General features: G+C 44.0%; 2 protein-coding genes across 5 annotated transcripts in view; both read right to left on the reverse strand.

The window, feature by feature from the left end:
* MCCC1 (methylcrotonyl-CoA carboxylase subunit 1) overlaps window positions 1–17500 on the reverse strand; it is a 57102-nt gene extending 39602 nt beyond the window's left edge. The window contains exons 1-7 of one of the 3 annotated variants that reach the window (XM_020980832.2): window positions 17312–17478; window positions 9646–9689; window positions 8685–8824; window positions 7571–7666; window positions 4290–4411; window positions 2755–2902; window positions 2540–2661 (exon numbers count right to left, since the gene is read on the reverse strand). In XM_020980832.2, coding sequence (XP_020836491.1) covers window positions 2540–2661; window positions 2755–2902; window positions 4290–4411; window positions 7571–7666; window positions 8685–8824; window positions 9646–9689; window positions 17312–17388 — 749 coding nt within the window. In that variant the 5' untranslated portion in view covers window positions 17389–17478. Of the gene's footprint in view, window positions 1–2539; window positions 2662–2754; window positions 2903–4289; window positions 4412–7570; window positions 7713–8684; window positions 8825–9645; window positions 9690–17311 lie in introns of those variants that run through there. The other 2 variants (XM_020980831.2, XM_078147575.1) reach the window with 2 other exon arrangements.
* Window positions 17501–25192: 7692 nt separating this feature from the next.
* Window positions 25193–26192, reverse strand: part of LAMP3 (lysosomal associated membrane protein 3) — a 31215-nt gene continuing 30215 nt past the window's right edge. Inside the window, exon 6 of one of the 2 annotated variants that reach the window (XM_020980834.2) lies at window positions 25193–26177. In XM_020980834.2, the coding sequence (XP_020836493.1) occupies window positions 26044–26177 (134 nt within the window). In that variant the 3' untranslated portion in view covers window positions 25193–26043. The remainder of the gene's footprint in view (window positions 26178–26192) is intronic. The other variant, XM_020980833.2, reaches the window with a different exon arrangement.

Consider the following 26192-nt stretch of genomic DNA (forward strand, 5'->3'; position numbering starts at 1 on the left):
GTCTCCTATTATGATGTAAACTCCTTGGAAGTTGGGGCTGTCTTGATTTTCCATTAGTAAATGCTCTGTACACAGTGACCACTCCAAAAATGCTCCTTCATTCATTTATTCAGGACGCTCTGATTCACGGAGGAGCTGACCACCACACAGAAAGCCTTTCTCAGCCTCTTTCACACTTGGTGACTGCCAGGCCAGCTTTGGGTGCCCATCTGTGGCTCCTTGTTCTTCCTACCTGCCTGGTCCACTTCCTCTCCTGAGCTTTCGTTTTCTGGAGGTCAACCCCTCCCTGAACACGAATCATCGACGACATTAGGCTGCAGTCTACTGACCCCCACAATGGACCTCTCCATTTTCTTTTAAGCATCTCTGATTTGACTGTTTAGAGACTGGGGAGTGTCATGAGCTATACACAGCTACATAATATCACTGGAAGAATGCTGGTGTTAAAAATATGAATTTTGTTTCAGAGAGCAGCTAAGGAATAATTGGAAAAAAACACTCCAACGGATCTGTGATCACATCAATTCAGCAGCTCTCTCCCACCATGTGAAAGGCAAACCTTCCATGCCTCCCCATTCTGTGCGACTCTCGTTTACACGTCTTGCTGAAAGTTCCACACAGGGTGTCTCCCCAGCATGCCAGAGGCCTTCCTCCCTCTCTCACAAAATTGGGCCTTCACCTCTAGCAATAAGGAGCCTGATGGGAATGCTGGCATCATTTGAAAAACCATCTGGCAGGAGCTCTGGGGCTGCCCTTCTCCTGATAAGCCCCTGTGAGGGAACAAAGCACCCAGGCTCCAACAGCACAGGGATCTCTCTCCATCCAGAGACAGCCCAATGCTTGTGGTGCATGAGAAGAAGGCTCCTTGTGACTTAGTGGGAATGAGTGTTCTGTGTCCTGTGAGGACCTCCACTCCACCCCTTCCCCTTGAATACTGCTAAGTAATGTACTCTGTGTGTGTGTGTGTGTGTGCGTGTGTGTGTGTGTGTGTGTATACCTTGTTGTACCACTGGACTGCCCAGTCATCCCTACCCCTATAACTTCCCCTGCAAGGCTAATTAACCATTGTGGTGGTCAGTATTTCCAGGTGTTTCTCCTTGCTTGTAGAATCCAAACCCACCAGCAAGCTTAGCGAAACCAGATGTAATCTTAGAGAGAGCTCTAACGATCCTCGTTCATCAATATCCAGGAAGTAAGGCACAGAACAGGGAGACATGGTCACCAAAAGTGTTTGCCACTGTTGTGGATGAGAATCCAAATAGAGGGATTCCTGACAGAGGGTTAGCTCTTTGAGGTGCTCTTACTTGCAGATGACATAGAGCCCCAGAATACCATAGCTCCTTCTTAGTGACATTAATGGCCACACAAATGATTAACTTTCTTAACAGGAAGTGGAATAAGGAAGAACTTCAGGCTGAGCATATCCGTCACCAATTTCAACAGCATTCTAGATAAAATTTAAACAAAGCAAACTCAAGGCCCAAATTCATTCATTCAATCAGTCAAGAAATAGTTATTAAATGTTTGCTGTGCTCCAGGCACTGTGTTTAAACACTGGGGATACAAAGAAAGGTGCAAATAGGCCCTGCCTTCAAGAAGCTGACATTCTAATGGAGAAGACAGCATGAAAATAACTATGGGGACACACACACACACACACACACACACACACACACACACACACACACAGAGTATAGGGTTAGGGCTGCCATGACTACCTTCAAACAGGGCTGAATCCAATTATTAAAGACAAATGGTTAATCTAGTTTGTCAGAAAGCCTCAAAAGTACTAATTTGTTAAAACTACATTACCAATTCAGAAAATATGCCCATGTCCTTACAGTAACCCACATCAAAGTAATACCTCATCTCATGATAAATGACTCACTCCTCATAGGTCAAGCATGGTACTGAATATAAAGAAGTAACAATGAAGTTATTGCAGAAAGGGAAAAAGCAGAGTCTTTGCCCTGCAGGAACGCACAGCCTCTCTCAGGGCAGGTGATGTCCATATATGAAATGACTAATACCATGCACCACCTGGCAGTCTGCTCAGGGCCATCAGTCCATTGCCCAAACAAGCGCCCTGCCCATCTCCAGTAGAATTCTTCCTTGGAAGCCTGATTTCTTTTATTCTCATTCAGAGGCTGTGCTAATAGGGATAGATGGCTGTTTCCAGGAGAGGGGCCTTCACAACCTTCCTTAATAACTCCTTCTCCACATGAGTTGGCATATGCCCTGATTATCTAAAGCCAGATGACCTATTTTGTTAATTATTTTTCCTACTACATCACTTGCCAAACTCAATCATTCTTCTACCTGGTCAATTTGACATTTCCTTACAAGAAACACAGGTACAACAAATACCTTAGTAGATCCAAGCCAATTAATCAATATCTGACCAAAGGCTATTCCAAACCACAAAGGCACTCAAAAAATCCACTATCAATGGGATCTGACCTGTCATGCACACTTGACTCAAACATGTTCTTGTAGGCCCTCAATCCACATTATATAGCATTAGAAAAACCTATCTTACCTTGGGGTGTCCACAAACTTCTCTAGCAGCATGGCATCATCATTGAAAGACTTCTTGGCTTCTCTCCTCGCTGATTCTAACTGTTCTTGAAACTCTTCTTCTGATCTAGCTATCCTCATGCCCTAAGACAGGAAACAAGGTCGTTACAATGGTGACATCACAACAAATAAATGAGGCAACTTCCCAATGAAACCTACAAACAGGCTGTCTCTTACTTTTCCACCTCCACCACGAATTGCTTTAATCATGACTGGGTAACCAATTCTTCCAGCGTGTTCCTTTAGGCACTGATCTGATTGATCTTCCCCATGGTAACCTTCAATAACAGGAACCCCAGCAGCAGACATGATTGTTTTGGATGTGCTTTAAAGGGGAATAAAAGGAGTTCAGAGACCACCACGAATCCCTTCATACAACTGCTTATTTTGATACACTATAGACTGTAAAACATAATGAAGCTTTCTTTTTCCCCGCACTTAACAGTATTTTATTTTTTCCAATTACATATAAAGATAGTTTTCAACATTTATTTTTGTAAGTTTGAGTTCCAAATTTTTCTTCCTTCCTCCTTTCTCTCCCCCCTTCCCAGGGCAGCAAGCAATCTGATATAGGCTATACGTGTATAATCATATTAAACACATTTCCACATTAGTCATGTTGTGAAAGAAGAATCAAAACAAAAGGGAAAAACCACAACAAAGAAAAAACAAAAACCAAAAAAACCTGAAAATAATACGCTTTGATCTACATTCAGACTCCATAGGTCTTTCTCTGGATGTGGACAGTATTTTCTATTGTGAATCTTTTGGAGTTGTCTTGGATCACTGGATTGCTGAGAAGAGCTAAGTTTGTCATAGTTGATTTTTGCACGATATCGCTGCTCCTGTGTACAACATTCTCCTGCTCCTGCTGACTTCACTTGGCATCAGTTCACGTGAGTCTTTCCAGGTTTTTCTGAAGTCTGCCTGATCGTCATTTTTTATAGTACAACAGTATTCCATTACAAATATATACCACAACTTGTTTAGCCATTGTCCAATGGATGAGCATCCCTACAATTTCCAATTCTTTTGCCACCATGGAAAGAGCTGCTATAAATATTTTTGTACACATGGGTCTTTTCATTTTTTATAATCTCTTTGGGATATAGACCTGGTGATATTGCTGGATCAAAGGGTATGCACAGTTTTATAGCCCTGTGGGCAGCATTCCAAATTGCTATCCAGAATGGTTGGATCAGTTCACAACTCCACTAACAATGCATTAGTGTTTCAGTTTTCCCACATCTTTTTCAACATTTATCACATAATGAAGCTTTCTAAGGAAATTCACACTGTACAGGTCATCAAACATTAGAAAGGTCTTCACTATGACTGAATATTAGTACAAATGGACAATTACAAGTGGGCTTTCCTCATGTAGCTTTCCTCAAGTCCATTTCCCAAGTGAAAGTTTAGAGCAAAAGTGATGGTCTTATCAGAAGAAATAACTACTCACAAATTAGGCTTGAACATCCCTGTAACTCTACGAAAATTCCCCGACGCACATCAAATATAGTTATCTTACATACCCGTAAGACATGTAAGACATTCTGCCCCCCCTCCCTACGTTCCCCACTTTCAGCAGTAAGGCGAAGTTCAAAAGACCTTAAATCTTCCTGACTCCAAGCTTGGCCCTCCATCTCCTATGACATACATCATCCCTTATTCCTCTTAGTATGAGGGCGTCAGGAAGAAAAATAAAGGCATACCTCTTAATTCCCATATCTCTGATAGCAGATGAAGGGGGCCCTATGAAAATGATTCCCTCTTGTTTACACAACTCTGCAAACTCGGTGTTTTCCGAGAGGAAACCATACCCTGGATGAATAGCCTAAAAAGGAGAAACAAAAAGTAACACTGTGATGACCAGGAGTGTTACATTGTACCACTAGTCAGCAACACTGCAGCGGAGACCAGGTGATCTTTCCTTCCTTATCAGGGAACTCATCTCCCACCCAAATACCCAGTGATCCCTTGTAATTTCTCCCTCTCAAAGCCAGCTCTAAGGAAAGAACCTGAGACTCACTAAAGTATAAATAACGGACAGTGGCATCCAGCTTCAGACCTATCAGGGCACTTACATCTCAAAGGGATCAGGCTTTAAATGAGAATCACAAAGCTTCTAGTGGTGGAATTTCAGGCTCGTGGTGCAAAAAAGGGAGGGTTGTGGCGGGGGGGCGGGGGGGGGAAAGCACATAAAGCTTTACCAGAACTCCTGAAATCATGTCTCCTAAGCTGTTTTTCTACCTAGGTGTAAAGGCTGGCTAGACTGGCCCGTGAGCTCAAATTCTCTCTCTTCCTCCCCACTTCACTACAGCCATCAATAGCATCTTGTCTAAGGTGAGTCACTGACCTTCTGGCCCCGAAGTTCATGTGCCTTCCTTTCTCAAGGAGTTCAGCACTTGGGTGACAGTCTTCCCTGCCACCCAAACAAACCCTTGCCATCCGCCCTCTAGATCCTGAGGCACGTCATACAAACTGCTGATATGCCCCACAGATGTCTGGGCCTCTTCTTCTGTCCTGAAGTTCAACTGCTCTTTTATACTGGGTGTCCCCAAAGTTTCAGCATGCTTTACGCCTACAAGCCATCCCCTGTGCCACCTAGTTGGCTGCTTTCAGCTTACTCAAGTTTGAACTGCACTCAGACTTTAGAGATACCATATACATACATCACATATTACATACATACATGACATCACCGTGTTGGAGTCCAACACAGAGCTGTCATTTTGGTCCTCTTTGAGAACAGACAACAACCAACCAACCAATATATTTACATACATGAGTAATAATAGTACTGACTTTTTAGGGTTGTAGTGAGGATAAAATGAGATAGTATTTATAAAGCACTTTACTGACCTTTAAGCGCTATATAAATGCTTATCGTCATTATTATCTTTCTTACTATCAGCTGTCTTCCCTAATTAGATCATTAGAGCAAGGACTATCTTGTTTTTTTCCTACATGTATCTCCTGTGCTTAGCACAGTGCTTGACATATAGTGACAGCTTCATTCATGCATTCATTTATTCATATCTGGAGATGTCAATATACATGCTGATGTCCCCTTACACACTCTGGATTTCCAGTTCATCAGCCTCACCATCCCCTATCTTCTGTACTTTAATACACCTCAGCCACACATTGGGGGCAATCCTTCACCATCACCCATAACTGTTCGACCTATATGACCTAGAACTCTAAAATTTTTCTTTCAAACCATGATCTTTTTCACTTCCATCTCTCCCTTGGTCTCTCTTCTGAACATCTTTATCCTCACAATGAACTCCAATCACTCCACTCTTCTCCCTGATTTTTCAGAATATCACCCTTGCTCTGGTCTCACTTTCTTCTCTTTTCCATAATGACCCTACTCTTGAAGGCCAGTTCAGCTTTGTGTGGCCCTCGTCTCCTATGACCACGAATCCCTTTCCAAACCTCAACCCTGAACTGTCCCAACCATCTGCCTTCCCTGCTCCTACTCTGGTGCCACCAAATACCACCGAAAGAAGGCATAATGAAAGTAGTGCATATGCATCCACTAGAAACGTATGTTACCTAATCTTGGCTGGGCCCTCACTGCTGCAAGGCAATCCTTCTGCTCTTCCTATGCAGACACTTTACCATATTCCCCATAACTTCTATTCCAAACCTCCTCTTTTCTCCTCAGGCCAACATCTTCCTCTTCTTAGCAAGGGATCTTTTCCTTTTCTTTCCAATGAAAATAGAAGACCTCCACCGTGAGCTTTGTCTTCTCTCCAGTTCTATACATAAGCCCCTTTACCATCCTTCTCCATTCTTCCTTTGCTTCAGTCTTGGAAGAATATGTGGTCTTTTCCCAAAGAAGGCAAACTCTTCTTCTCCAGCAATTTTCCAAGGTAATCAATCACCCACTTCTAATCTTCAATCCTTCTCTATTGATCAAGATCTCAAAACCAACCAGCCCACCAATCACACTCTTCCCTAGACCCTTTCATTTCCTCAAACCATTTTCTTACATTTCTCTACCTTCTCCAAGCTAAACGCCTAGAAAAAAAGCCATCTCTCTTCATTGTTCCACTTCTTCTCTCCTACTTATTTCTGAACACCTTCTAATCTGGCATCTGAAACAGCTGAGGCCTGGGGCCAGTGAGGAAGCTAGCTCTGGTCACCTTATCCTGGTGATGCTTCTGGGAAAAGGACATTTGCTAAAATGCTGTGGTTCTTAATAAAGTCTGAGGTTATGGGTTTGGGAATCAGGAATGGAAAGAAAAGGACAAATATGCTTAAAGACATTTTACAGGGAGAACCAACTAGTTTTAACGCCTCATGGGCTCTGAGGGAAGAGTCAAATATAATTCAGAGGATTCCAGACTGTATGAGCAGGGTCAAGGTGACGCCATTGATTGAGATTAGGGAGGGGAACTTAGGTCCTAGAATAGCTGGAAGAGTGCAGGAAAATATTATGATGGATGCAGTTCACCTCAGATGACAGAAGGGTATCAAAGTGAAACCATCCAGTGAATGGTAAGAGATCCAAGACTAAGTCTACGTGCAGAGAGAAACCAACTCAGAACAGAGTTCTACGCTGACGCAGAGTGAAGGAAGAAGAGCCAGGAAAGCACCACATGCTCCAACTACAACAGCGTCCAGTGGAAACAACTCTGAACATTGCACTGAATGTAATGACCAGGCTGGGCCCTAGAGAAGGGAGGAGAAAATGAACCTTCCTCCCTTCTATTGAGAGGTGGGGAGGAGGGGGGTGGAACACTGCTGACGCCTCCAGCCGGGGTCGATATGTTGGTCAGTTAGTTTGGTTAGGCTGGTGAGTTTTACTTTCTTTTCTGTTCTCTCTTGGTGGCTTGGCTGAATAAGGGAGGGAGGAGAGGCATATCAGGAAAGAAAGATGGGTGAAAAAATAAAAAGCTATCTATAAAATACAAAATTAAAAGAAAAGAAAAAATTCTGCAACAGATTCTTTTGTCATATGAACTACCTTCTTGAACCTTACCTGTGATGCTGAAACCTTGGCCACTTGAATGATTTTTTCCATGGAAAGGTAACTCTGCTGTGAGGCAGCTGGGCCAATGGAATATGCTTCATCTGCCTATTTCCACAAATGTCATACAATTATCAGACTGTAGGATTTAGAGCTGAAAGATATTTTAGAAGAGCTAGTACAAGTCTCTGATTTCATCGACAAGGACACTAAGGCTCAGCTTAAGCTCATCGGGGCCCTTGCAAAGACCAGAACTAGGAGCCAGATCTTCTGCCTCCAAATCTTGACCTCTTCCCACCCTGCCAAGCTGCTTTTTGCAGTTGCCACTTTTCCAAGTGCCACTTGGGTGGTTGTTTAATATACATTTCCCCAACTTGGACTTCAAGTCAGAATTGAAAGATAGGGAGTTTCCTTGGGGTTGGTGCTCCCAACCCACCCTGGGGCATAAAGCATCACTGTGGCCAAAAAGAAGGCATCAGCTTTCTAGTGAGGAAACTTCCTTAGAGGAGGAGGGACACCAAGAGGTGTGTCTCCTACTCAGAGCTGTGTGGCTTCTGCCTGCAGGCCAGGCAGGAATGGGTGAGCGCTCTGGCTCAGCAAGAGGCAATGGAGTGGGGTATCTGTGGAGGAATCTGGATAGCTCTGTGCATGGGGGTTCCCCAGTAACATGGAGGCTCCTACAGGGCAGGCACTGTTGCATTTTGTACCCCCAGGGTCAAGCAGAGCTGCGCTTCACAGACACTTGTTGGCTGATTCTACTTCCACCGGCTTCAACTTCCCCTCTGTAAAATGAGGGGGTGTAAAGTGATCTTTTTCAGAATCTCCAAGCTCTAATCCATCACTTGTAAATTTGTTTACTAGCTGCGTGATCTCAAATACATCACTCTGCTTCAAGCTCCTCCTCTGTAGAATGGGGAGAAGATCTAGTTCACAGGATTATCTCAAGGATCAAATCAAATGAGACAAGGCTGGTGAAAGCCGTAAGGCTCTAACCAAACGCAAGGCATGATCATCATTACTGGGACAAATCACTACCACAAACCTCCCCTGGGCTGGGCCAGAAACAGACAGAGGCAAAAAGTAAGCCGGCGAAGGGAGCAAGCTTCTAGCGTGTCCGATAACACACCATCTCCACGTGCATGGCGTTCCGGTCGGCCTCACTGTACACAGCCACTGACTGTACGCCCATTTTCCTGGCTGTCCGTATCACTCTGCAAGCAATTTCTCCTCTATTCGCAATAAGGACTTTGTTGATGTTACTTCTTCCTGTTTAACACACAAGAGAAGCTCGGACCGAGAACTGGAGTGACGAGCAAGTAGCAACCTAAAAGATGTGTCTTAAACATTTCAAAGTCCAAAATCATGGTCTTGACCAATTCTGATGAGCTTATTTGTTCCCACAGTTAACCAGCATGAGCAGAACAATGAAATTACTAAGGGTTCTTAAACTTAAAAATGGGAAATGAGGTTTATGTACCCCACTGGGAAGTGTTCTGCTTTCCCTTGGATTTTGTAAAACCGAGGGTCAAATTAACTTGCTCACCCAATTACTGATACACCATGGGTATATCTCTGGCATTAGATGTGGATGGTGTCTTTGTACCCAGACACCAGTACTTAAAATGGAGTTCCAGTGCATTTACATGTGAAGAAAATCTCCAGCCATCATTAAACACATTTGATGTTCTTTAACTATCTTGACAATTAAAAAAAAGTTCTACAAAAAATACAAAGTGGAAATTCAATTTGTGACAAAGAATTTCTTAATAAACATTTAAAAGGTGATTATCATTATTTTTCCTCATATTAGATATTCTAAAAGCTAGGGAGAGACCATTTCAATTGATAGATCAAAATCAGTCACATACATGTGTTCCATTAAAACCCATTTGTATTTTGGATTCTTTGTATCAAAAGAACTTTGATGTAAGAGCTAAAAATTCAAAGGAAACATCAAAATAATAGGAAAAGTATCACAAAATCACTAAATTGCTCATGAAACTTTTTCTTTTATGTAACAGATTAAAAGAATACTCTTTAAAATATTTCCATTAAGAAATATTAAATTATAAAAAAAATTTTAGTACCAGTTGATGAATATCTCACAGTTCTTTGTCTCCAAATCCATCTCCTATAACAGAAATCCAAATGGCATTATAATGAAAGAAGGAACAGAATGACTAAAGAGAAAAGCAAGTCATTGTTCATTGAGAAAGGTTCTTTTCAATGTCACACTGACCCTTTTATCTGTCCCTCACCCCATAAGTCCTCAAAGTTTGGATGCGATCTCCATTAACCTTTAGCCACTAAAATGCATAACGCTATGGCGGAAAACGTGTGACACTGAAGATCAGGAAGTCCAGGGCCTAGTTCCAACTCTGCAACTAACTTACTATGTAATTTGGGGGAAGTCTCATTTTGGGCATCTGTAAAATTCCTTTCAAGTTTAAGGTTTCTGACTACTACTCCTGGAGCCAGACTGGGCTACTGGCCCCTAACTGGATTCTGGGTAAGTCTTTCCAGCACTCTGTGTCTCAGTTTGCCCATGCACAAAAAGAGGAGATTAGGCTAAATGATTGCCAAGGTCCCTTCCATCCCAGGTAAAACCTTAGGATGCTTGTATATATTAAATCAGTACAGGGGAGACACTGCATAAAGGAGTGTCCTGGTTTTAGAGTCAGGAACATCTGGTTTCAAATCCTGCCCTTCAACAGCCGACCTGGTCTATTTAATTTGAGAAAACTGAGGCCATTTGCCACGAGCTCCTCCATGCCCTCAGCTCCCTCTGCTCCAGACCTGAGGAAGAGGTGGCCAATATCTCTCCTTGGACCCCTGAGAGGCAAATCTATATCTTGACATCTCTTTCAGAAGATCTCCTCATTCAGAAATCTCATGTTCCTTCTCTCACTTTCAAGCTCCCTCTTTCTGTTGGCTACTTCCTTCTTGTCCACAAGTAGGCCTAAATATCTGACACCCTTAAAAACCCCCCAACAAATTCTTTGTTTCCTCTTGCTAACATTCCCTCAAGTTACCATTTAATACCTCTCCTCCCTTTCACTGCCAAGCTCTTTGAAAGAGTTGTTTCCTCCTGATGCTACCCGCTCCTTCCAACTTCTGAGGCTACCACTCCATTGAAACTGCTCTCTCCAAGGTTACCAACAGTCAATTAATTGCTAATCTAATGCCTTTCTCTCAGTCCTTATTGCCTTTGTCTGCTCCACGTTGACCAGTCTTTCCTCTTGGCCACTACACTGTAGCTCATGGGGTGCCACTCTCCTGGTTCATCCTCCTTGTGTGACCGCTCCTTCTCAACGTTCCTCGCTAGATCATCATTCGGCCTCGACTCCTTAGCCCAGGTGTGCTTCCGGGCTCTTCTCCCGATCAAAGCTGATACCTCCCCCTTGGACTCTTGCACTTATTCTTTTCTCTCTACCCCCTCCCTCCTGGTGATCTCATCAATTCCCTTGGGTCCGATTATGTCTGTGCAGATGGTTCCCAAGTCTATAATCCAACTCTAGTCTCTCTCCTGAGCACCAATCCCACATCATCAGCTACCTGACGGATTACAGCGGCCTACATGTTGTAGGGACATCTGAGACTCAACATGTACAAAAGAGACTCACTAGCTTTCCCCCTAAACTCAGTCTCCTCTACACTTCATGATTTCTGTGGAGGGTGCTGTCCTCTTCCCAGTCACTGATAACTATACTCAGAGAAGAGGCATCCCTTTCCTCTTTCTTCTACTACTTGCATCCAGTTGGTTGCCACCATTTGTCAGTTCTACCTCTGAAGTGTTTCTCATGTCTGATCCCTTCTCTACATTCATACAGCTAGCTACCCCTTTAAGTTCAGGCCCTTGTCACTTTTCATCTAAGAATACTGGAATGGCTTCCTCTTTGGCCAACCTGCTTTTTAGTCCCTCCCTTCTCTCACACCCATTTCCCAACCAGCTGCCTGAATAATCTCCTTAAGGAACAGGTCTGACCATACCACTCTCTTTGAGTGGACCTCTATTTACCTCTAAGATAAAACATAAATTAGCCTGAGGGCATTATGACCCCCTACAATCTGTCACCCACCTACTCCTCTAGTCTTTATTTCAAACAACTTGCCTTTATAAACTCTACTAAATTCCAGCCTCTGTACATTTGCCTAAGTCACTCTCCATGCCCAGAATGCCCACCCTTCTCTCTTCTGCCTCTCAGAATCCTCCTCTTCAAGGCTGAGCTCAGGGGTTCTCCTCCTTCCTGGCTTTCCCTGATCTGCCCAGTTGTTAATGCTTTTGGTAAAGAAGAAACAAACCCATAGACCAGATCTGATCAGGGATCTAGTCTTAACATCTGGACAGACCATCTTTCGAACATGTTCTTGAGGAACTATTGGGCCCTCCAAGGTGCCTCCTATTTCTAAGGCTCTGTGATTTTATGATCCCTCTCATTTTAGAGTTGAGACAACCTCGATAAATGATAAATGAACAAGACTGAGTTGAAATAACTTGCCCATGGTCACAAATTAGAATCCAGTTTCCTGAATCTCAGTCTGAGGCTCGCACCATTAAGTCACTTGGACAGCATGGGAGAAATGGTCTGAGTTGGTTGTAACTGGGCCTACCAATCCCTCAGGGCGTCTGGCAGACAACGGTTCTTGGCAAAACTGTGAAGTAGGTGGAATTGATCTTTTATGGTCTCCTATGCCCTGTGTCTCCTCCTCTGGGCCCCCCAACTTGCTTCCTGGCACCTTAGACACCATTTCCTTTTTCAAGTGAACATATTTTTATTGTTATTACTAAATCAGGAAATCTTTTCAATGACCTCTTTAAAGTCTATTATGCTGCTCAAAACTACTTCAACTTCCGTTCAATTTGAGAAGTGTCTCCTGAATGTCTGCTCGATGCAAGACCCGGTGCTGTACCATGCTGGGGGCTAGGAGAAACCAAGATGAACAAGACACAGTCCTAAGCCCTCAAGAGGCTTATTTAGATAAAGGCCAACAAATTATGTAAATAAGAGGGTGGGCTTTTCTTTGAAATACAAGAACATAGACACTCAGGTAACATTAAAACTTTTACTATATGAATTATTAGGTTGTTTTTTACCTCCTAAGTTTGGCTTCAAAAATACCACTTGCTAACATATTGCACACCATGTTGTGACTTTCTCAGAAATGCCTGCCATCCTCTTGTATTTCAGTTTCTCTTTTTCTTTGCTGCCATTCCCAGAGTTCCAGCCTACCTGCCTGCCATCCCTTGGCAGCCTGTAACTGCCCGTGTTGGACTGCCTTCTCTGGGTACCATCCATGTTCGGAGCTCCCAGCCTTCTAAAGGATCTTTCCTGTATCCTGGTCCTTCAGAAACCAGCTCTTAAATATGAATATTGGGTAAATAAGCCCATGATAATGTACTCAGCTCCGTGACCCTGGGCAAGTCACCTAGCTTCTTCCAGCCTTAGTGTCCTCATCTGAAAAATGAGGGTAATAATAGCACCCTACCTGCCAGGGTTGTTGTGGGGATCAAATGATATAACAAAGTATAAAGCACTGTGCAAGCACTGAAATACTATATAAGTGCTAGTAATTATGATTAGTCTACTAATTATTATCACAGTAATATGTGTGACCTTGAATCAGTCCCTACATCCATCTTTCTGGGTTTTCTTGAACTAGATCTCTAAGTTCTAACTGTATGACCTGAGGCTGATCTGTTCCTCTTCAAGCACAGAATATGGAGCCAGAACCTAGATTTTAACCCCAGCTCTGCCGCTTACATCCTATATGACCTTGGACAAGTCATTTGACTTTTCTGAACCTCAGTTTCCTCACTTACAAAATGAAGGGAGTAGGCTAGATAATCTCTGACATCTTTTGTACCTTTAGACATCTAATTCAATGAATACTGGATTCACACTTTAAAAGGGCCTTCTACACCCAGTGCTTTAAAGAAGGAAATAACTGACCACGGGATTTTAAGCACCATAATAGTAGGCCAATGGGGCCTTTTGGTGCAGAGGAGCCACCTGTACTCCAACCAACCAACCGACCAACAACCAATAAGCATTTATTAAGTGCATGCCTGGGTACAGGACTAAGCCACTGAGAGAGAAAGGACAACAAAACGGTCTCCGCCCTCGGGGAGCTTCCATTCTAACGAGAGAGACAACACGGACATAAATAGGTACAGAGGCGATGCAAGGTAAATTGAGGGGGGAAGGGACCAACCGCTGGAACCAGAAATGTGCCCCTACTTTCCTTTCAGAGAGGGCTGCCCTCCGTTAGGCGTACGTGCATATTATTGATTGCCACGCCCTAAACTCTGGGCTTCTATGTTATACGGCTCTGACGGTTGAAGAACAAAACCATCTGGAAACCCTGTGACTCTTGGTTGGGCACTGCAAACAGCGCCGCCTGGCACACAATCAGCACTTCCCAAACGCTCTCTCTCTCCTTGCCCTCTCTTTTCTGCTGTCTCTCTTTGCATCTCTCCTCTCCTTCCCCTTTCTGCTGTCTCTCTTTGCATCTCTCCTCTCCTTCCCCTTTCTGCTGTCTCTCTCCATCACCCATTCTGTCTCCGTCTCTCCTTGTACCTGAAAGGATGCGAGTCAAACTGGCAGCCCTCACCCTCACCCCCTGCTTGATCCTGGCAGTGACACACAAGGTGATTCGGAACTGGGTGAGCTTCTGCCTCCTCCCCCTTCTGGTCCTTTTGCCCACACTTCTTCCTTCCATCTTCCGGGCCCTAAAAACTTCTGAGATGCTACGAGAAGAAGGAGGAAAAGCCACGCGATTTTGTAAAGCCTAGAAAGAGAAAGGAAAGGTAAATGCTGGGAGCCATGGGTACTGGGCTCGGGAACTAGGAGGGTCTGCATAAAGGCCTGGAGAAGCCATGCTCTAGAGAGCTAGAACCCAAAAAGGAAAATGTGGCAACCCCAGCGTTGCTGATCACTAGAGACAAAAGTACAACTCACTGACTATGAGAAACACAATACAATTTCTCCTTTCAAGTTTCATCACTGACTCCCACACTTCAGGAAGCAGAGACCAGGGCTTTGGTTACATGAACATTGAGGTAGGGCAGCTAGGTGGTACAGCGGATAGAGTGCTGGCCCTGGAGTCAGGAAGACCTGAGTTCAAATCCAGCCTCAGACTCTTACTAGCTGCATAACCCTGGGCAAGTCACTTAACCCTGTTGGCCTCAGTTACTTCCTCTGTAAAATGATCTGGAGAAGGAAATGGCAAAACTATTCCAGTATCTTTGCCAAGAAAGAGTTAGGCATGACTACTCAACTAAACAACAACATCGAGGTATAATCCTGGAGGGTCTTCCTGTTGCAGTGGGCACTGACACCTTCAAAAATTACAGTCACACTCTCAAATTGGATTTTCCTAAATAGGGAAACTGAGGCAGCTCTGTGTGTGTGTGTGTGTGTGTGTGTGTGTGTGTGTGTGTGTATGTGTGCATGGAAAATACCTCCTGGAAGGATGAGATTTCTCTCATGGAGCTAGGGCTGCAGGATCATCTAAAAAGTACCACTGTGTGTCTTTTTCCTCCCACATCAAGCTCAGAACTATGTCTCCTCCTCAAAACAAAAACTCATACTTTACCACCCCCATAGCACTACATATACTACACACTGATAAACATGAGACATAAACCACACATAGAAAGCGCCTGGCACACAATCAATGCTTAGTAAATGCTTATTGACTGAGCAACACTCCAAAACCACCAAATACATGCCTACTGAGTGCTAGGCTTGAGGATGAGGCGAGTATACAAGAAGAAATCAAGACCAAAAAAAAGAAAGAAAAAAGACCTCAAAGTGGCCCTCGAAGAGAACAAATAACTAAAGAGGTGCAGAGAGGCTACATTACAGGCAAAGGGGGCAGCCTGTCCACAGACAGGACACGTGGGGAACAGCAAAGCTAGCCCAACTGGACAGTAGAGTGCAGGATGGAGAATAACCTATGGGAGGCAGGAGTTAGGTTAGCTGGGCTTCCAAAGCTAGGCAGACGATAATAGGCAGGTCCTCGAAATTACAGGGAGCCACTGCAGCATCTAGAGCAGAGGCGCAGCATGGTCAGATCTGTACTTCAGCGGAATCATTTTTTTCACATTCAGTGCCAGGATATACAGAGGCAGAGGTGACAATGTAGAAAGATCAGTCAGGAGGCTGCTGTGACTGTCCTGTAGACACATGGCTGGACCACTTCAAGCCACTCTGAGGAAGTGGAGGGACGGAGATTGACTAGGCGTCCCTCCCTCCACACCAAACCTGGACTTTGACACTGGAAGCAGCCTGGGATTTAATGAGTGTGTTTCCCCTCAGATCCAGGACACCAGGTCCCTCGGCAGCCATTCCTGAGCCAGGTCAATGAGCCCAGACCTCCTCTTCCCCTTCTAGCTCCCCTTTTAGAATGGAAGCTCCCTAAGGGCAGGAGCTGTTATGTTTGCATTTATATACCAAAAATAGTGACTGGTACATAATAAACACTGAATAAATGTTCTATCTAGTTACACATCAGCTCCTGATAAACTAATCACCTGAAATCTCATTATCATGGAGATGGATTCAGCTTTGATACCAATCCTCCTCAGCCCCCCTCAGTTACTTCTCCCCTAGACCTTCACTTTAGAAAAATCACTGGTGTCTGAGGCAGGCAGACCCACCAGGTGTGAGGTAATGAGGGCCCACACCAGGATGGCGGCAGTGTCAGAGGCATATGCAAGGGATATGATGAAGGTAGTATCAACAGAACTTCGCAACCAAATGCATGGGGGGGGGGGGAGTTGAGCAACAGGAGCCGAAATTGACACCTAGATTGCAAGCCTGGGAAGATGGTGTTGGGAAGTGGGGAGAATCTGGGGAGAAAGATCATGAGTTCAGTTTTGGACATATTGCGTTTAAGATGTCTACTGGACACCCAGGTCAAGATAGTCAACAGGCAGATGGAGCTGCAAGACGAGGTCAGCGGAGGTTGGGGCAGGATAGGTTGCCTTGAGAGTCATCAGCATAGAGACGGTTATTAAATCCTTGGCAGCTGATGAGATCACAAAGTGAAGCACAGAGGGAGAAGAGAAGAAGGCCCAGCTCAGAGGCCTGAAGGACACCTATAGTTAGAGGGTGTGATCTGAGGGGGGGTCCATCAAAGGAGACACAGGGATGGTCAGAGAGGTAGGAAGAGGGACAGGAGGGGGAGGGAGGTGCCCTGAAAACCCAGAGAGAAGCGAGTATCAAGAAGAGGGCGACCAGCTGTGTCAGAGGCTGCGGAGAGGTCAAGGAGAACAAGGACTTAGAAAAGGCCCATTTGGTGATCAGACAGACACACAGCCATACACATCTTGCGCACACACACCACCCCTTGTTCACACCCCATACCTCTTACACACACCCCCTTTCTCACACACACCCCTTGCTCACTCCTTACACACTTCACGCCTTTTGCACACACCCTGTTCACACCCCTACCCCTTTTACACACACACCCCTTGCTCACACTTCACGCCTCTCACATACACCCCTTGCTCACTTCATGCCTCTTGCACACACCCTGTTCACACCCCCTACCTCTTACACACACGCCCTTGCTCACACGCCACACCTCACACACACACTCTTTGCTCACACCCCACACCTCTTGCAACCCACGCACACTCCTCCCACACAGGCACGCGCGCACACACCCCTTGCACGTGCATCCCCCCAAAGCACACCCCCCTCCCCTCCCTTCCCCCCCCCGGGCCTCAGTCTCCCCACGAACCCCGGCAGCAGCAGGCTAGGCAGATGTCGCCATTGTTTTCTCTCCGCCACAAGCAGCGCCCCCAGGAGTGTCCCCATGTCCCCAGAGCTGAGGCTTCCGAGCAATCCCAACCGACCCCTAGACCCCCAAAGCCCCGACGCCCTCGGGCCAGTCGGTCTTTCCACAGGCTGACCCGAGAACGCAGCCAATCCGAGACGGGGCAGTCTCGAAGAGGCCAATAAGAACCAAGATGGGGGCGTAGCGGGGTTCCTCGCAGCCCAATTGGCCGATTGTCTGTCGCCCCTGGGGCGGGGAGCATTTGGGGGCGGAGCTATCTGGGGCGGGAGGTGGGGCCGAAGAGCTGGGCGGGGCCGAAGGGCAGAGCGGGGCCTTATCTGGCTGCTAAAGCGAGGGGGCGGGGCGGAGTTCTTTCCGTCATTCTCTTCAGAGGATTCTTTCCGGTTCCAGCTCCACTTTTCCCTTTTCATTCCGCTCCTCGCAAGGCTGACTGTCCTAGAGCTTGGGGAGGCGGGGCCGGGGGGAGGAGCACGCTCCCTGGGCGGTCCCGGGCTCAGCTCCGCCTCCTTCCTCGCCTCACCGCTCCCCCCCCGGCAGCTGCGCCTGCGCGCGCACCTCCAATCCCCATGCTTTGGGTTTGTCTTAGTCCAGGTTCTTCCTGGCCTGGGAAAGTGTTCGTAGGTCACTCTCTACCTAACTTCCTCCCAAACTGAAAGGACCTTCGTATTCACAGAGGGAAACTGAGGCCCAGGACTGACGTAGATCCTGTGGCTTCAGGCTTCCTGAGAGTTTTACTTGTGTCTCACTGGAGCCTCAGACCCCCGTGATTTTCTTCATTTTACAGATGGGGAAACTGAGGCTCAGAGAGGTTAAGGTACTTGCCCAAGGTCGCACGAACCCTGAGTGGCCGAGAAGGAATCAGACCCAGGTCTTGCTGGCTCCAAGCCAAGCTCTCCTCTCCCTTCTCCCCCTCCCTCTTAAAAGTAGCCTGTTGTCTGTGGGTCAACTCCCCTAGAGAAGGAAGCCTGTAGAGAAGCCGGTGGGGGGGGGGTAGGGGATACAGGCTTTGGAAATCAAGGGTCCAGGGTTCAAATTCTGCCCCTGATCTTCCTTTGTGACCCTAAGCAAATCCGTTAATGTCAATAACCTCATCTCTAAAACAAGGAGGTTGAATAGATCCCTTTCTGATCTATGGTCCTAAGATGTTATTTTTGAGAGCACCCCTTGATTTCACCCTGAATTCAAATTAGACAGAAGAGCGAGGTGCAGATCCACTTAAAGTGTCCTAGGAATATTGGAGAATGGGATCACTTATATGGAATGCCACAAAGTAACTAAATTTTTGTTTCTGTAAGTGAGGGGAGAAACTTTCTAGAGTCTTGGAGCTGAAAGGGACCTCAGAGACCATCTAAACTGATCCACATTCGAGCAAAAAAATCCCTCCAGCATACCTGCTGGAAGGTTATCCGGCTTTTGCTTAAAAAATGGGAATTTGGACAGGCAGGTGATGAAGCAGAGCTAACTGGCTCTTATGGCATTCCACCTGGGCATAGTTCTGATTTATGAAGAACTTTTTTTTCCAAACCCAAATTTGTCTCTGCAACTTCCACTTATTGCTAAATAGATCTATTCTTTGGGGCCCATACACAAGAAACCTAATCTTTTTTTTTTTTTGAGACTAGATTTTCCTGTTCTTGCAATTAACAAGCCTGAACCGGTAGTGATCACTTGGAAGCTTTGACCTGAAGCTTTGCTCCATTTCTGACCTGGACCGGTTAGACCCCCATATAATGTGGCAGACTTAGTTTGGAAACTTGTTTGACTTTAGCCCCGTTGCTTTAGCCCTCTGGCAGCTCAGTACTCCCAAGTTCAATGAATATGGCAGCCTCAGCTCAGCCAGTAGCATGGATTAGAGCCTTAGTTCAGTGCCTGGCACAGAGTAAGTGCTTAAGAAATGCTTATTGACCAAGTGGCTCACCAGTCTAGCACTTAATCCTTTTCCCAGGTGTTAGCCTTTCAAATACTTGTATTCTTGTCTTCTCTTTTACAAGCTAAACAGCTTCTGTCAACAGATCCTCATATACTATGAATCATAGGCATTTCACCCTAATTACAGGTTGCCTTTCTCTGAACATTTTGCAGCTTATCAATGCCCTTCTGGAAAGGTGGTGTCCAGCACTCCATTTATCTCTAGGACTTCTCTCATTTGCCATGATCTTTCAATGGTCATTGACTCAGAAACCTTAGGATCATGGATTTGAACCTAGAAAGGGACCTTATAGGTGTTTTGATTGAATCCCAGATAAGGAAACTGAAGGCTAAAGAAATTATGACTTGCCCAACATCATACTTGTAGCAAACAGCAATTCCTCTGACTGCAGATACATTTTTTACTTTGCAATCAATCAATCAATCAACATTTATTAAGCGCCTACTATATGCCCAGCACTGTTCTAAGCACTGGGGATACAAAAAGAGGCAAAAGACAGTCCCTACCCTCAAAGAACTTTCAATCTAATGGAGAAGACAACACGCAAACAAATATATATAAAGCAGGCTATATACAGGAGAAATAGGAAATAATTAACAGAGGGAAGGCACTGAATTAAGAGGGGTTGGGGAAGGCTTCCTGTAGAAGATAGGATTTTAGTTGGGAGTTAAAAGAAGCCAGGGAGGTCAGTAGTCAGAGTTGAGGTAGGAGCATGCTGCAGGCATGAGGGACAGTTTTACTCTCAAAGCATCCAGGAGATCCGGGTCATTGGATCAAAGAGTCAGTGTGGGGGCATAGAAGACTAGAAAGGTGAGAGGGGGCAGGATTATGAAGGGCTTTAAAGACCAAACAGAGAATTTTTTATTTGATTATGGAAGCAAATAGGAAACCACTGGGGTTTATTGACATGACTGGACTTGGTTTTTAGGAAAATCACTTTAGTGGCTGAATGGAAAATGGATTGGTGTGGGGAGAGACTTAAGGCAGGTAGACCCACCTGCAGAATATTGCAGTAGTTCAGGTGGAAGGTGATGAGAGCTGGATCTAGATTGGTGTCAATGTCAGAGAAGAGGAGTGAGCTTCTTTGAGAGACGTTGCAAAGGTGAAATTAACAGTCCTTGGCAACAGGTTGGATATGGCGTTGAGAGATGGTGAGGAATCCAGGATGACTCCTAAGTTGTGAGCCTGAAGAATTGGGAGAATGGTGCTGCCCTCTACAGTAATAGGGAGGTAAGTGCAGGAAAGAGTTTAGGGGAGGGAAAGCTAAAGAGTTCTGTTCGGGACATATTGAGTTTAAGACATCCAGTTCAAGATGTCGGAAAGGTAGTTGGAGATGTGAGATTGGAGGTCCGCGCAGAGGTTGGGGCAGGCTAGGTCGATCTGAGCATTACATAATCCTCTCTGCCAGTTTTTAGGTACCTGCCGAAGGTCCTAATGTCCTACATTTGTTTTACTCTTCTGGACCTGGAGACTTGATTTCATCAAGGGCAGCTAGTTATTCACTCATCTCCCTGATGATTCTGTGAATCAACTCTACATTAGCTATTTATTTTCTGTTGAGTCATATCCAGAGATCTTTCTCCTTCACAGAGAAAATAGAAACAAAGCTAAGCCTAGGAGTTTCAACTTCTGTCCTCATCATTTGTTGTCCCATTTTTCTTTAATCTTCTTTTCCTCAATGTAGCAACAAACAAATGTCCTTAGCATTCCATGCCAGCCTTAGTTCATTCTATGTTTTGGTCCTCCTATGTTTTGATGTTCTTACAGGAATGTGTTGTGCTTTTCTATTCATCTTCCATTACCTGCCCTTACTTCTATCTTTTGTACCTTTTTTAAAAAAAAATTCTGATTGGGTAATTTCCCTGTGTATCTACATCAGTCTCTTAAGACAAGGCACTTTTCTCATCATCACTGGAATTGTTTTCTTTGTATCCTCAGAATTTCATTCTTGAGAGTTTACCATCCCTTTCTGCTGAATTCCCCATGTAGGCTTTTTGTCTATGGGATCTTAACCCATTCTCTCTCAGAACCCTCTGAAGTCTGCTTCTCACAAATCTAGAGTTCATATCCATTATGCCTGGCATGCCTCTCTTCCCTCACAAATTCTAAGATGGCATGATTACTTTCCTCCAGGGTTCCCATCATTCCCACCCCAGTTATAAGCACTTCCTCCTGGTCTGTGTGAATCAGGTCCAGAAGAGAAGTTTCCCTTATTTTGTAAAACTCAAAGTTCTCTACTACACAGTAGTAAATGACTATAGTAATCTAGTGTTTGATAAACCCAAAGATCCAAGCTTTTCAGTAAGAACTCAGTATTTACCAAAATTTCTGGGAAAACTGGAAAGCAGTTTGGCAGAAATTGGGCATAGACCAATATCTCATACTGTGTATACCAAGATAAGGTGCAAGATTTAGACAGAAAGGGTGATATAAGCAAATTAGAGGAGCATGGAAAATCAGATCTATGGACAAGTGAAGGTTTATGACCAAACAAGAGACAGAGGGGATCACAGGAAGTAAAACATGATTTTAATTACATGAAATTTAAAAGTTTCTGTACAAACAGAATCAGTGCAGCCAAAATTAGAAAGAAAGCAGGAAGCTGGGGGAAAATTTTTACTGTAAGTTTCTCTGATGAAGTCTCATTTCTCAAACATATAAAGAAGGGAGCCAAAATTTAAAAGAAAAGCTATTCTCAACTGATAAATGGTCAAAGGATATGAACAGGCAGTTTTCTGAAGAAGAAATCAGTTATCTATAGTCATATAAAAATGCTCTAAATCATTATTGATTGTGGAGGGAATGTGGAAAAGTAGGGATACTAATACACTGTTGGTGGTTTTGTGAGCTGGCCCAACCATTCTGGAGAATAATTTGGAACTATGCCCAAAGGGCCATAAAACTGCACATGCCCTTTAGCCCAGCAACAGGACCAGTACATCTGGATCCCAAACAGATCAAAGAAAAGGGAAAAGGACCTATTTGTACAAAAACATTTATAGCAGCTCTTTTTGTGATGTCAAAGAATTGAAAACTGAGGGGATGCCCACCCATTGGGGAATGGCTGAACAACTTATGGTATATGATTGTGATGGAATACTATTGTGCCAAAAGAAATAGTAAGTAGGATTTTCAGAAAAACCTGGGAAGACTTATATGAACCAATGCAGAGTAAAGTGAGCAGAACCCAGGAGAACACTGTATGCAGTAACAGCAATACTGTAAGGATAATGAGCTGTGAAAGACTTAGCTATTTTGATCAATATAATGATTCAATACAATTCTGAAAGTGAGGAGATCACCAGGAGAGAGGATGTAGAGAGGAGAGAAGAAGGCCCAGAACTTAACCTTGAAGCACATTTTGGCTAAGGGAATCATCTGCATAGACATAATTGAACCTATATGAATTTTACTTATGAAAAATGCTATCTACTTTTATAAAGAGAATGGATGAATTCTGAATAAAAATTTAAGTATAATTTTTTCACTGTATTTTTCTTTTTTTCTTTTGGATGCAATCTGGCTAATATGGAAATATATTTTGCATGATTTCATATGTATCATTGATATATCAATTGCCCTTTCAATGGATGGGGGATGGACTAGAGGAAGGAAGAGAATTTGTAATGCAATTTTAAAAAATAAATGTTAAAATAAATAGTAATTTTTAAAGTAAAAAAGCTCAATGTGCTCTATAAATGTAGGTTGTTAGTTTTAATATTAGCAATATAATCTAAGACATTATTTGCTGCAGAGAGTTCTAGCAGATGTTGAGATGAAGTTCACTTTTGCAATTATTACATTTTTCTGTGCTAGTTTTACTATCTGTTTCCTAAACTCCTTAAACTTAATTTTGGGTATTCTATATACTGAGGTGACAATATTTCTATGTCTGCCTTTACTCTGGGAAGTAGTCAGCTTCTTTAGAACATTCTCATTTACATGGCCACAAGGTGGTGCTATGCTCTTGCGAGTAAGAAATAGATACAAAGGCTTTGGAAGAATTGGAGAGGGTTGGAGTAGAATCATAGCATTGGACAAGAACTTCAGAGGTCCTGTTGTCCATTGAACTATCCTTGGAAAGAGCCCCAGCTCTTTCCTGGACAGAAGTTATCCTGTATTTAAAATCTTCCTTTTTTCCTCAACCACTTGCTGAAAAACCTTCACTACTAGGAAATTCTTCTTTGTTTCTAGCCTACATCTTTTGTACATCAAAATAAACCCATTGCTATGTAAAACTAGAGAGTGCATTTGTCTAGGACTCAGTGATAACTTAGAATCATTATCTTATAATACAATGCTTGTTAGTCATTTTTGTTGTTATTATTCAGTCGTTTTCAGTAGCATCTAATTCTTTGTGGTTTTCTTGACAAATATACTAGAGCAGTTTGCCATTTACTTCTCTGACCCATTTTACAGATTTACATATAAGGAAACTGAGGCAAACAGGGTTAAGTGACTTGTCTAGGGTCACACAGCCAGTAAATGTCTGAGTCCAGATTTGAACTCAGGAAGATGAGTCCGCCTGACTCCAGGCTGGGCACTCTATCCGCTGTACCACCTAGCTGCCCCTTTTATCCATTATCTGTCATTTGACTGCTCCAGAAGAAAGTTTGTCATCTCTTCTTCCCACAGTGCCACTAGATAGCTCTTCTCCACTTTTCAGCTAAACTCTTTGAGAAGGCCATCTGTATTTGATGTCTCCATTTCCTTATCTCTAATTCTTTTTAAAATCTTCCATAATCTGGGCTTCGGGTTTCATCATTCAACCAAAACTGCTCTCTTCAAAGTTCCCCATGATCTCTTAACTACCAAACCAAATGGCTTTTTCTCAATCCTCATCTTGTAGAATCTTAGTGTTAGTCACCACCACCATCCCCAGCTGTAAATGCCTTGCCTTCTAAGATTAATTTCCATTTACTCGGTATATATCTTGTGTGTCCCTTCCTTCCTTCCTTCCTTCCTTCCTTCCTTCCTTCCTTCCTTCCTTCCTTCCTTCCTTCCTTCCTTCCTTCCTTCCTTCCTTCCTTCCTTCCTTCCTTCCTTCCTCCCTTCCTTCCTTCCTTCCTTCCTTCCTTCCTTTCTTCCTTCCTTCCTTCAACCCAAATCACTCTGGCTCTCATTGACTGGCCAACAATAGGTCCCAGCCCAAACCTCACCATGCAGTCATTGTTTGGGTTCTGATGGCCAGAGTAAGTGTAAATAGCAAGTGTAAATAGCAAAGACTCTTGAGAGTCTTCCCCTCCCAGACTGATTTTGTTTAACTAGGTAAAAGAGGCCATTCTTTACCTCCTTTTTACCTAGCCTTAATCACTGAATGGGCATTGCCTCAGACAAACTGAGGCCTGGAAAGGAACTTAGCTTAAAAAGGCCAAGGTCTCCCTACTGCATTTAGGGCCATCTCCAGTCATCCTGATCTATATCTTGCTACTGGACCCAACTGGGTCTGGAGGAGAAAGGGAAGCTGGGGACTTGCACAGCCCTGCCTCACTTAAATCCAATTCCCTTGTAAGTCATGACATTACCTCACTGATGTCACAAGCCTCTTTGAGAATGAAGGACAAACAATATATATCTTGTATTTACCTATTTATTTACATGTCCTCTCCCTCATTAGAATGTGAGCTCCTGGAGGTCAGGGGCTGTTTTTGCCTTTCTTTGGACCCCAAGTATGTATTATAGTGGCAAGCATGCACAAAGTGCTTAATGAATAATTGTTGACCAACTGACTGTAAAATGAGGGCGTTTGATGACATACTTTCCAAGGTCTCCACCTTAAATCTGTGATGCTGGGAGTAGATTTTCTGGTTTCTTATTTATACCCATTAATCTGTTTCTCCCTTCAGTCAATTGTTGCTTTAAGAGAGGAGTATATATAATTCAATTCAGTTCAATTCTATTCAATTCAGCAAACATTTATTAAATTCCAACTGTGTACAAGGCTCTGTGCTAGGAGGGGGGGATCGAAAGATGAAAAACAAACATTTGTATAAATGCGTATATAAGATATAGACGTTCATTTTTTAAAAAAATTTTACCACCTTACATCAAAATTCTAGGGTATCGACTAGCATGCTCATATCACAAACTAAAGAGCCAGCAAAAGCACTGCCTTTGCATTCTCCTTGGCAGAGTTCCAAAGAACACAGATCTAGAGCTAGAAGCCATGGGATCCAACCCCCCGCCCCCCCAGGGAACTGAGGCCCAGAGGTCATAGGTTCATGAATTTAGAGCTGGAAGGTGCCCTAGAGGCCAGGAGACTAATCCTCCCATTTTACAAATGAGAAAACCGAAGCCCAGAGTGAGAAAATACCTTGATAATGTCAAAGACAAAAAAGAAAGTCTAACTTTTGGCCAAGGAGGCCACATCTCCCGAACAAATGAAAAAAACTAACAACAAGCAGTGCAGGTCTCTTTAACAGCCGGCTGGGGGACGGCCAGGCGCGAAGGCTTGTTCCCTTTCACAGAGTATTTTGTTATTCTGGTGCTCTTGTGTCCTTTGATGGAACGCCTTTTACTGGGGAAACCAATTAGGGCCCTTCAATAACCAACTAAATCTTGTCACACAAGCCCCTCCTACCTCGTCTCTCCGGCACCAAACCGTGAACATTTGGGAAATGCTGGGGTTTGAGACTAGCGCAGCGAATGTTACTCTAAGAACATGCTACAAAGGAATTCCCTAAGGTCTTGGAGATGATAGAAGAATTCCAAACTCTTTCATTTCTTCTGGGATTCTTGATACCGACTAGATCCTCTGGTATCCCAAGGATTTCCTCCTCAGACGAATTCCGCAGAAAACCAAGACCAGGATGCAGAGAGGAATGACTATCACGACAATCACTGGAATCACAATTGTGTAGTCGGATGTGCACTCGATCACTAAAAGAAGAGACA

The sequence above is a fragment of the Phascolarctos cinereus genome, unplaced genomic scaffold, assembly GCF_003287225.1.
Source record: "Phascolarctos cinereus isolate Bilbo 61053 unplaced genomic scaffold, phaCin_HiC Scaffold_7;HRSCAF=346, whole genome shotgun sequence".
NCBI classification, from domain to species: domain Eukaryota; kingdom Metazoa; phylum Chordata; class Mammalia; order Diprotodontia; family Phascolarctidae; genus Phascolarctos; species Phascolarctos cinereus.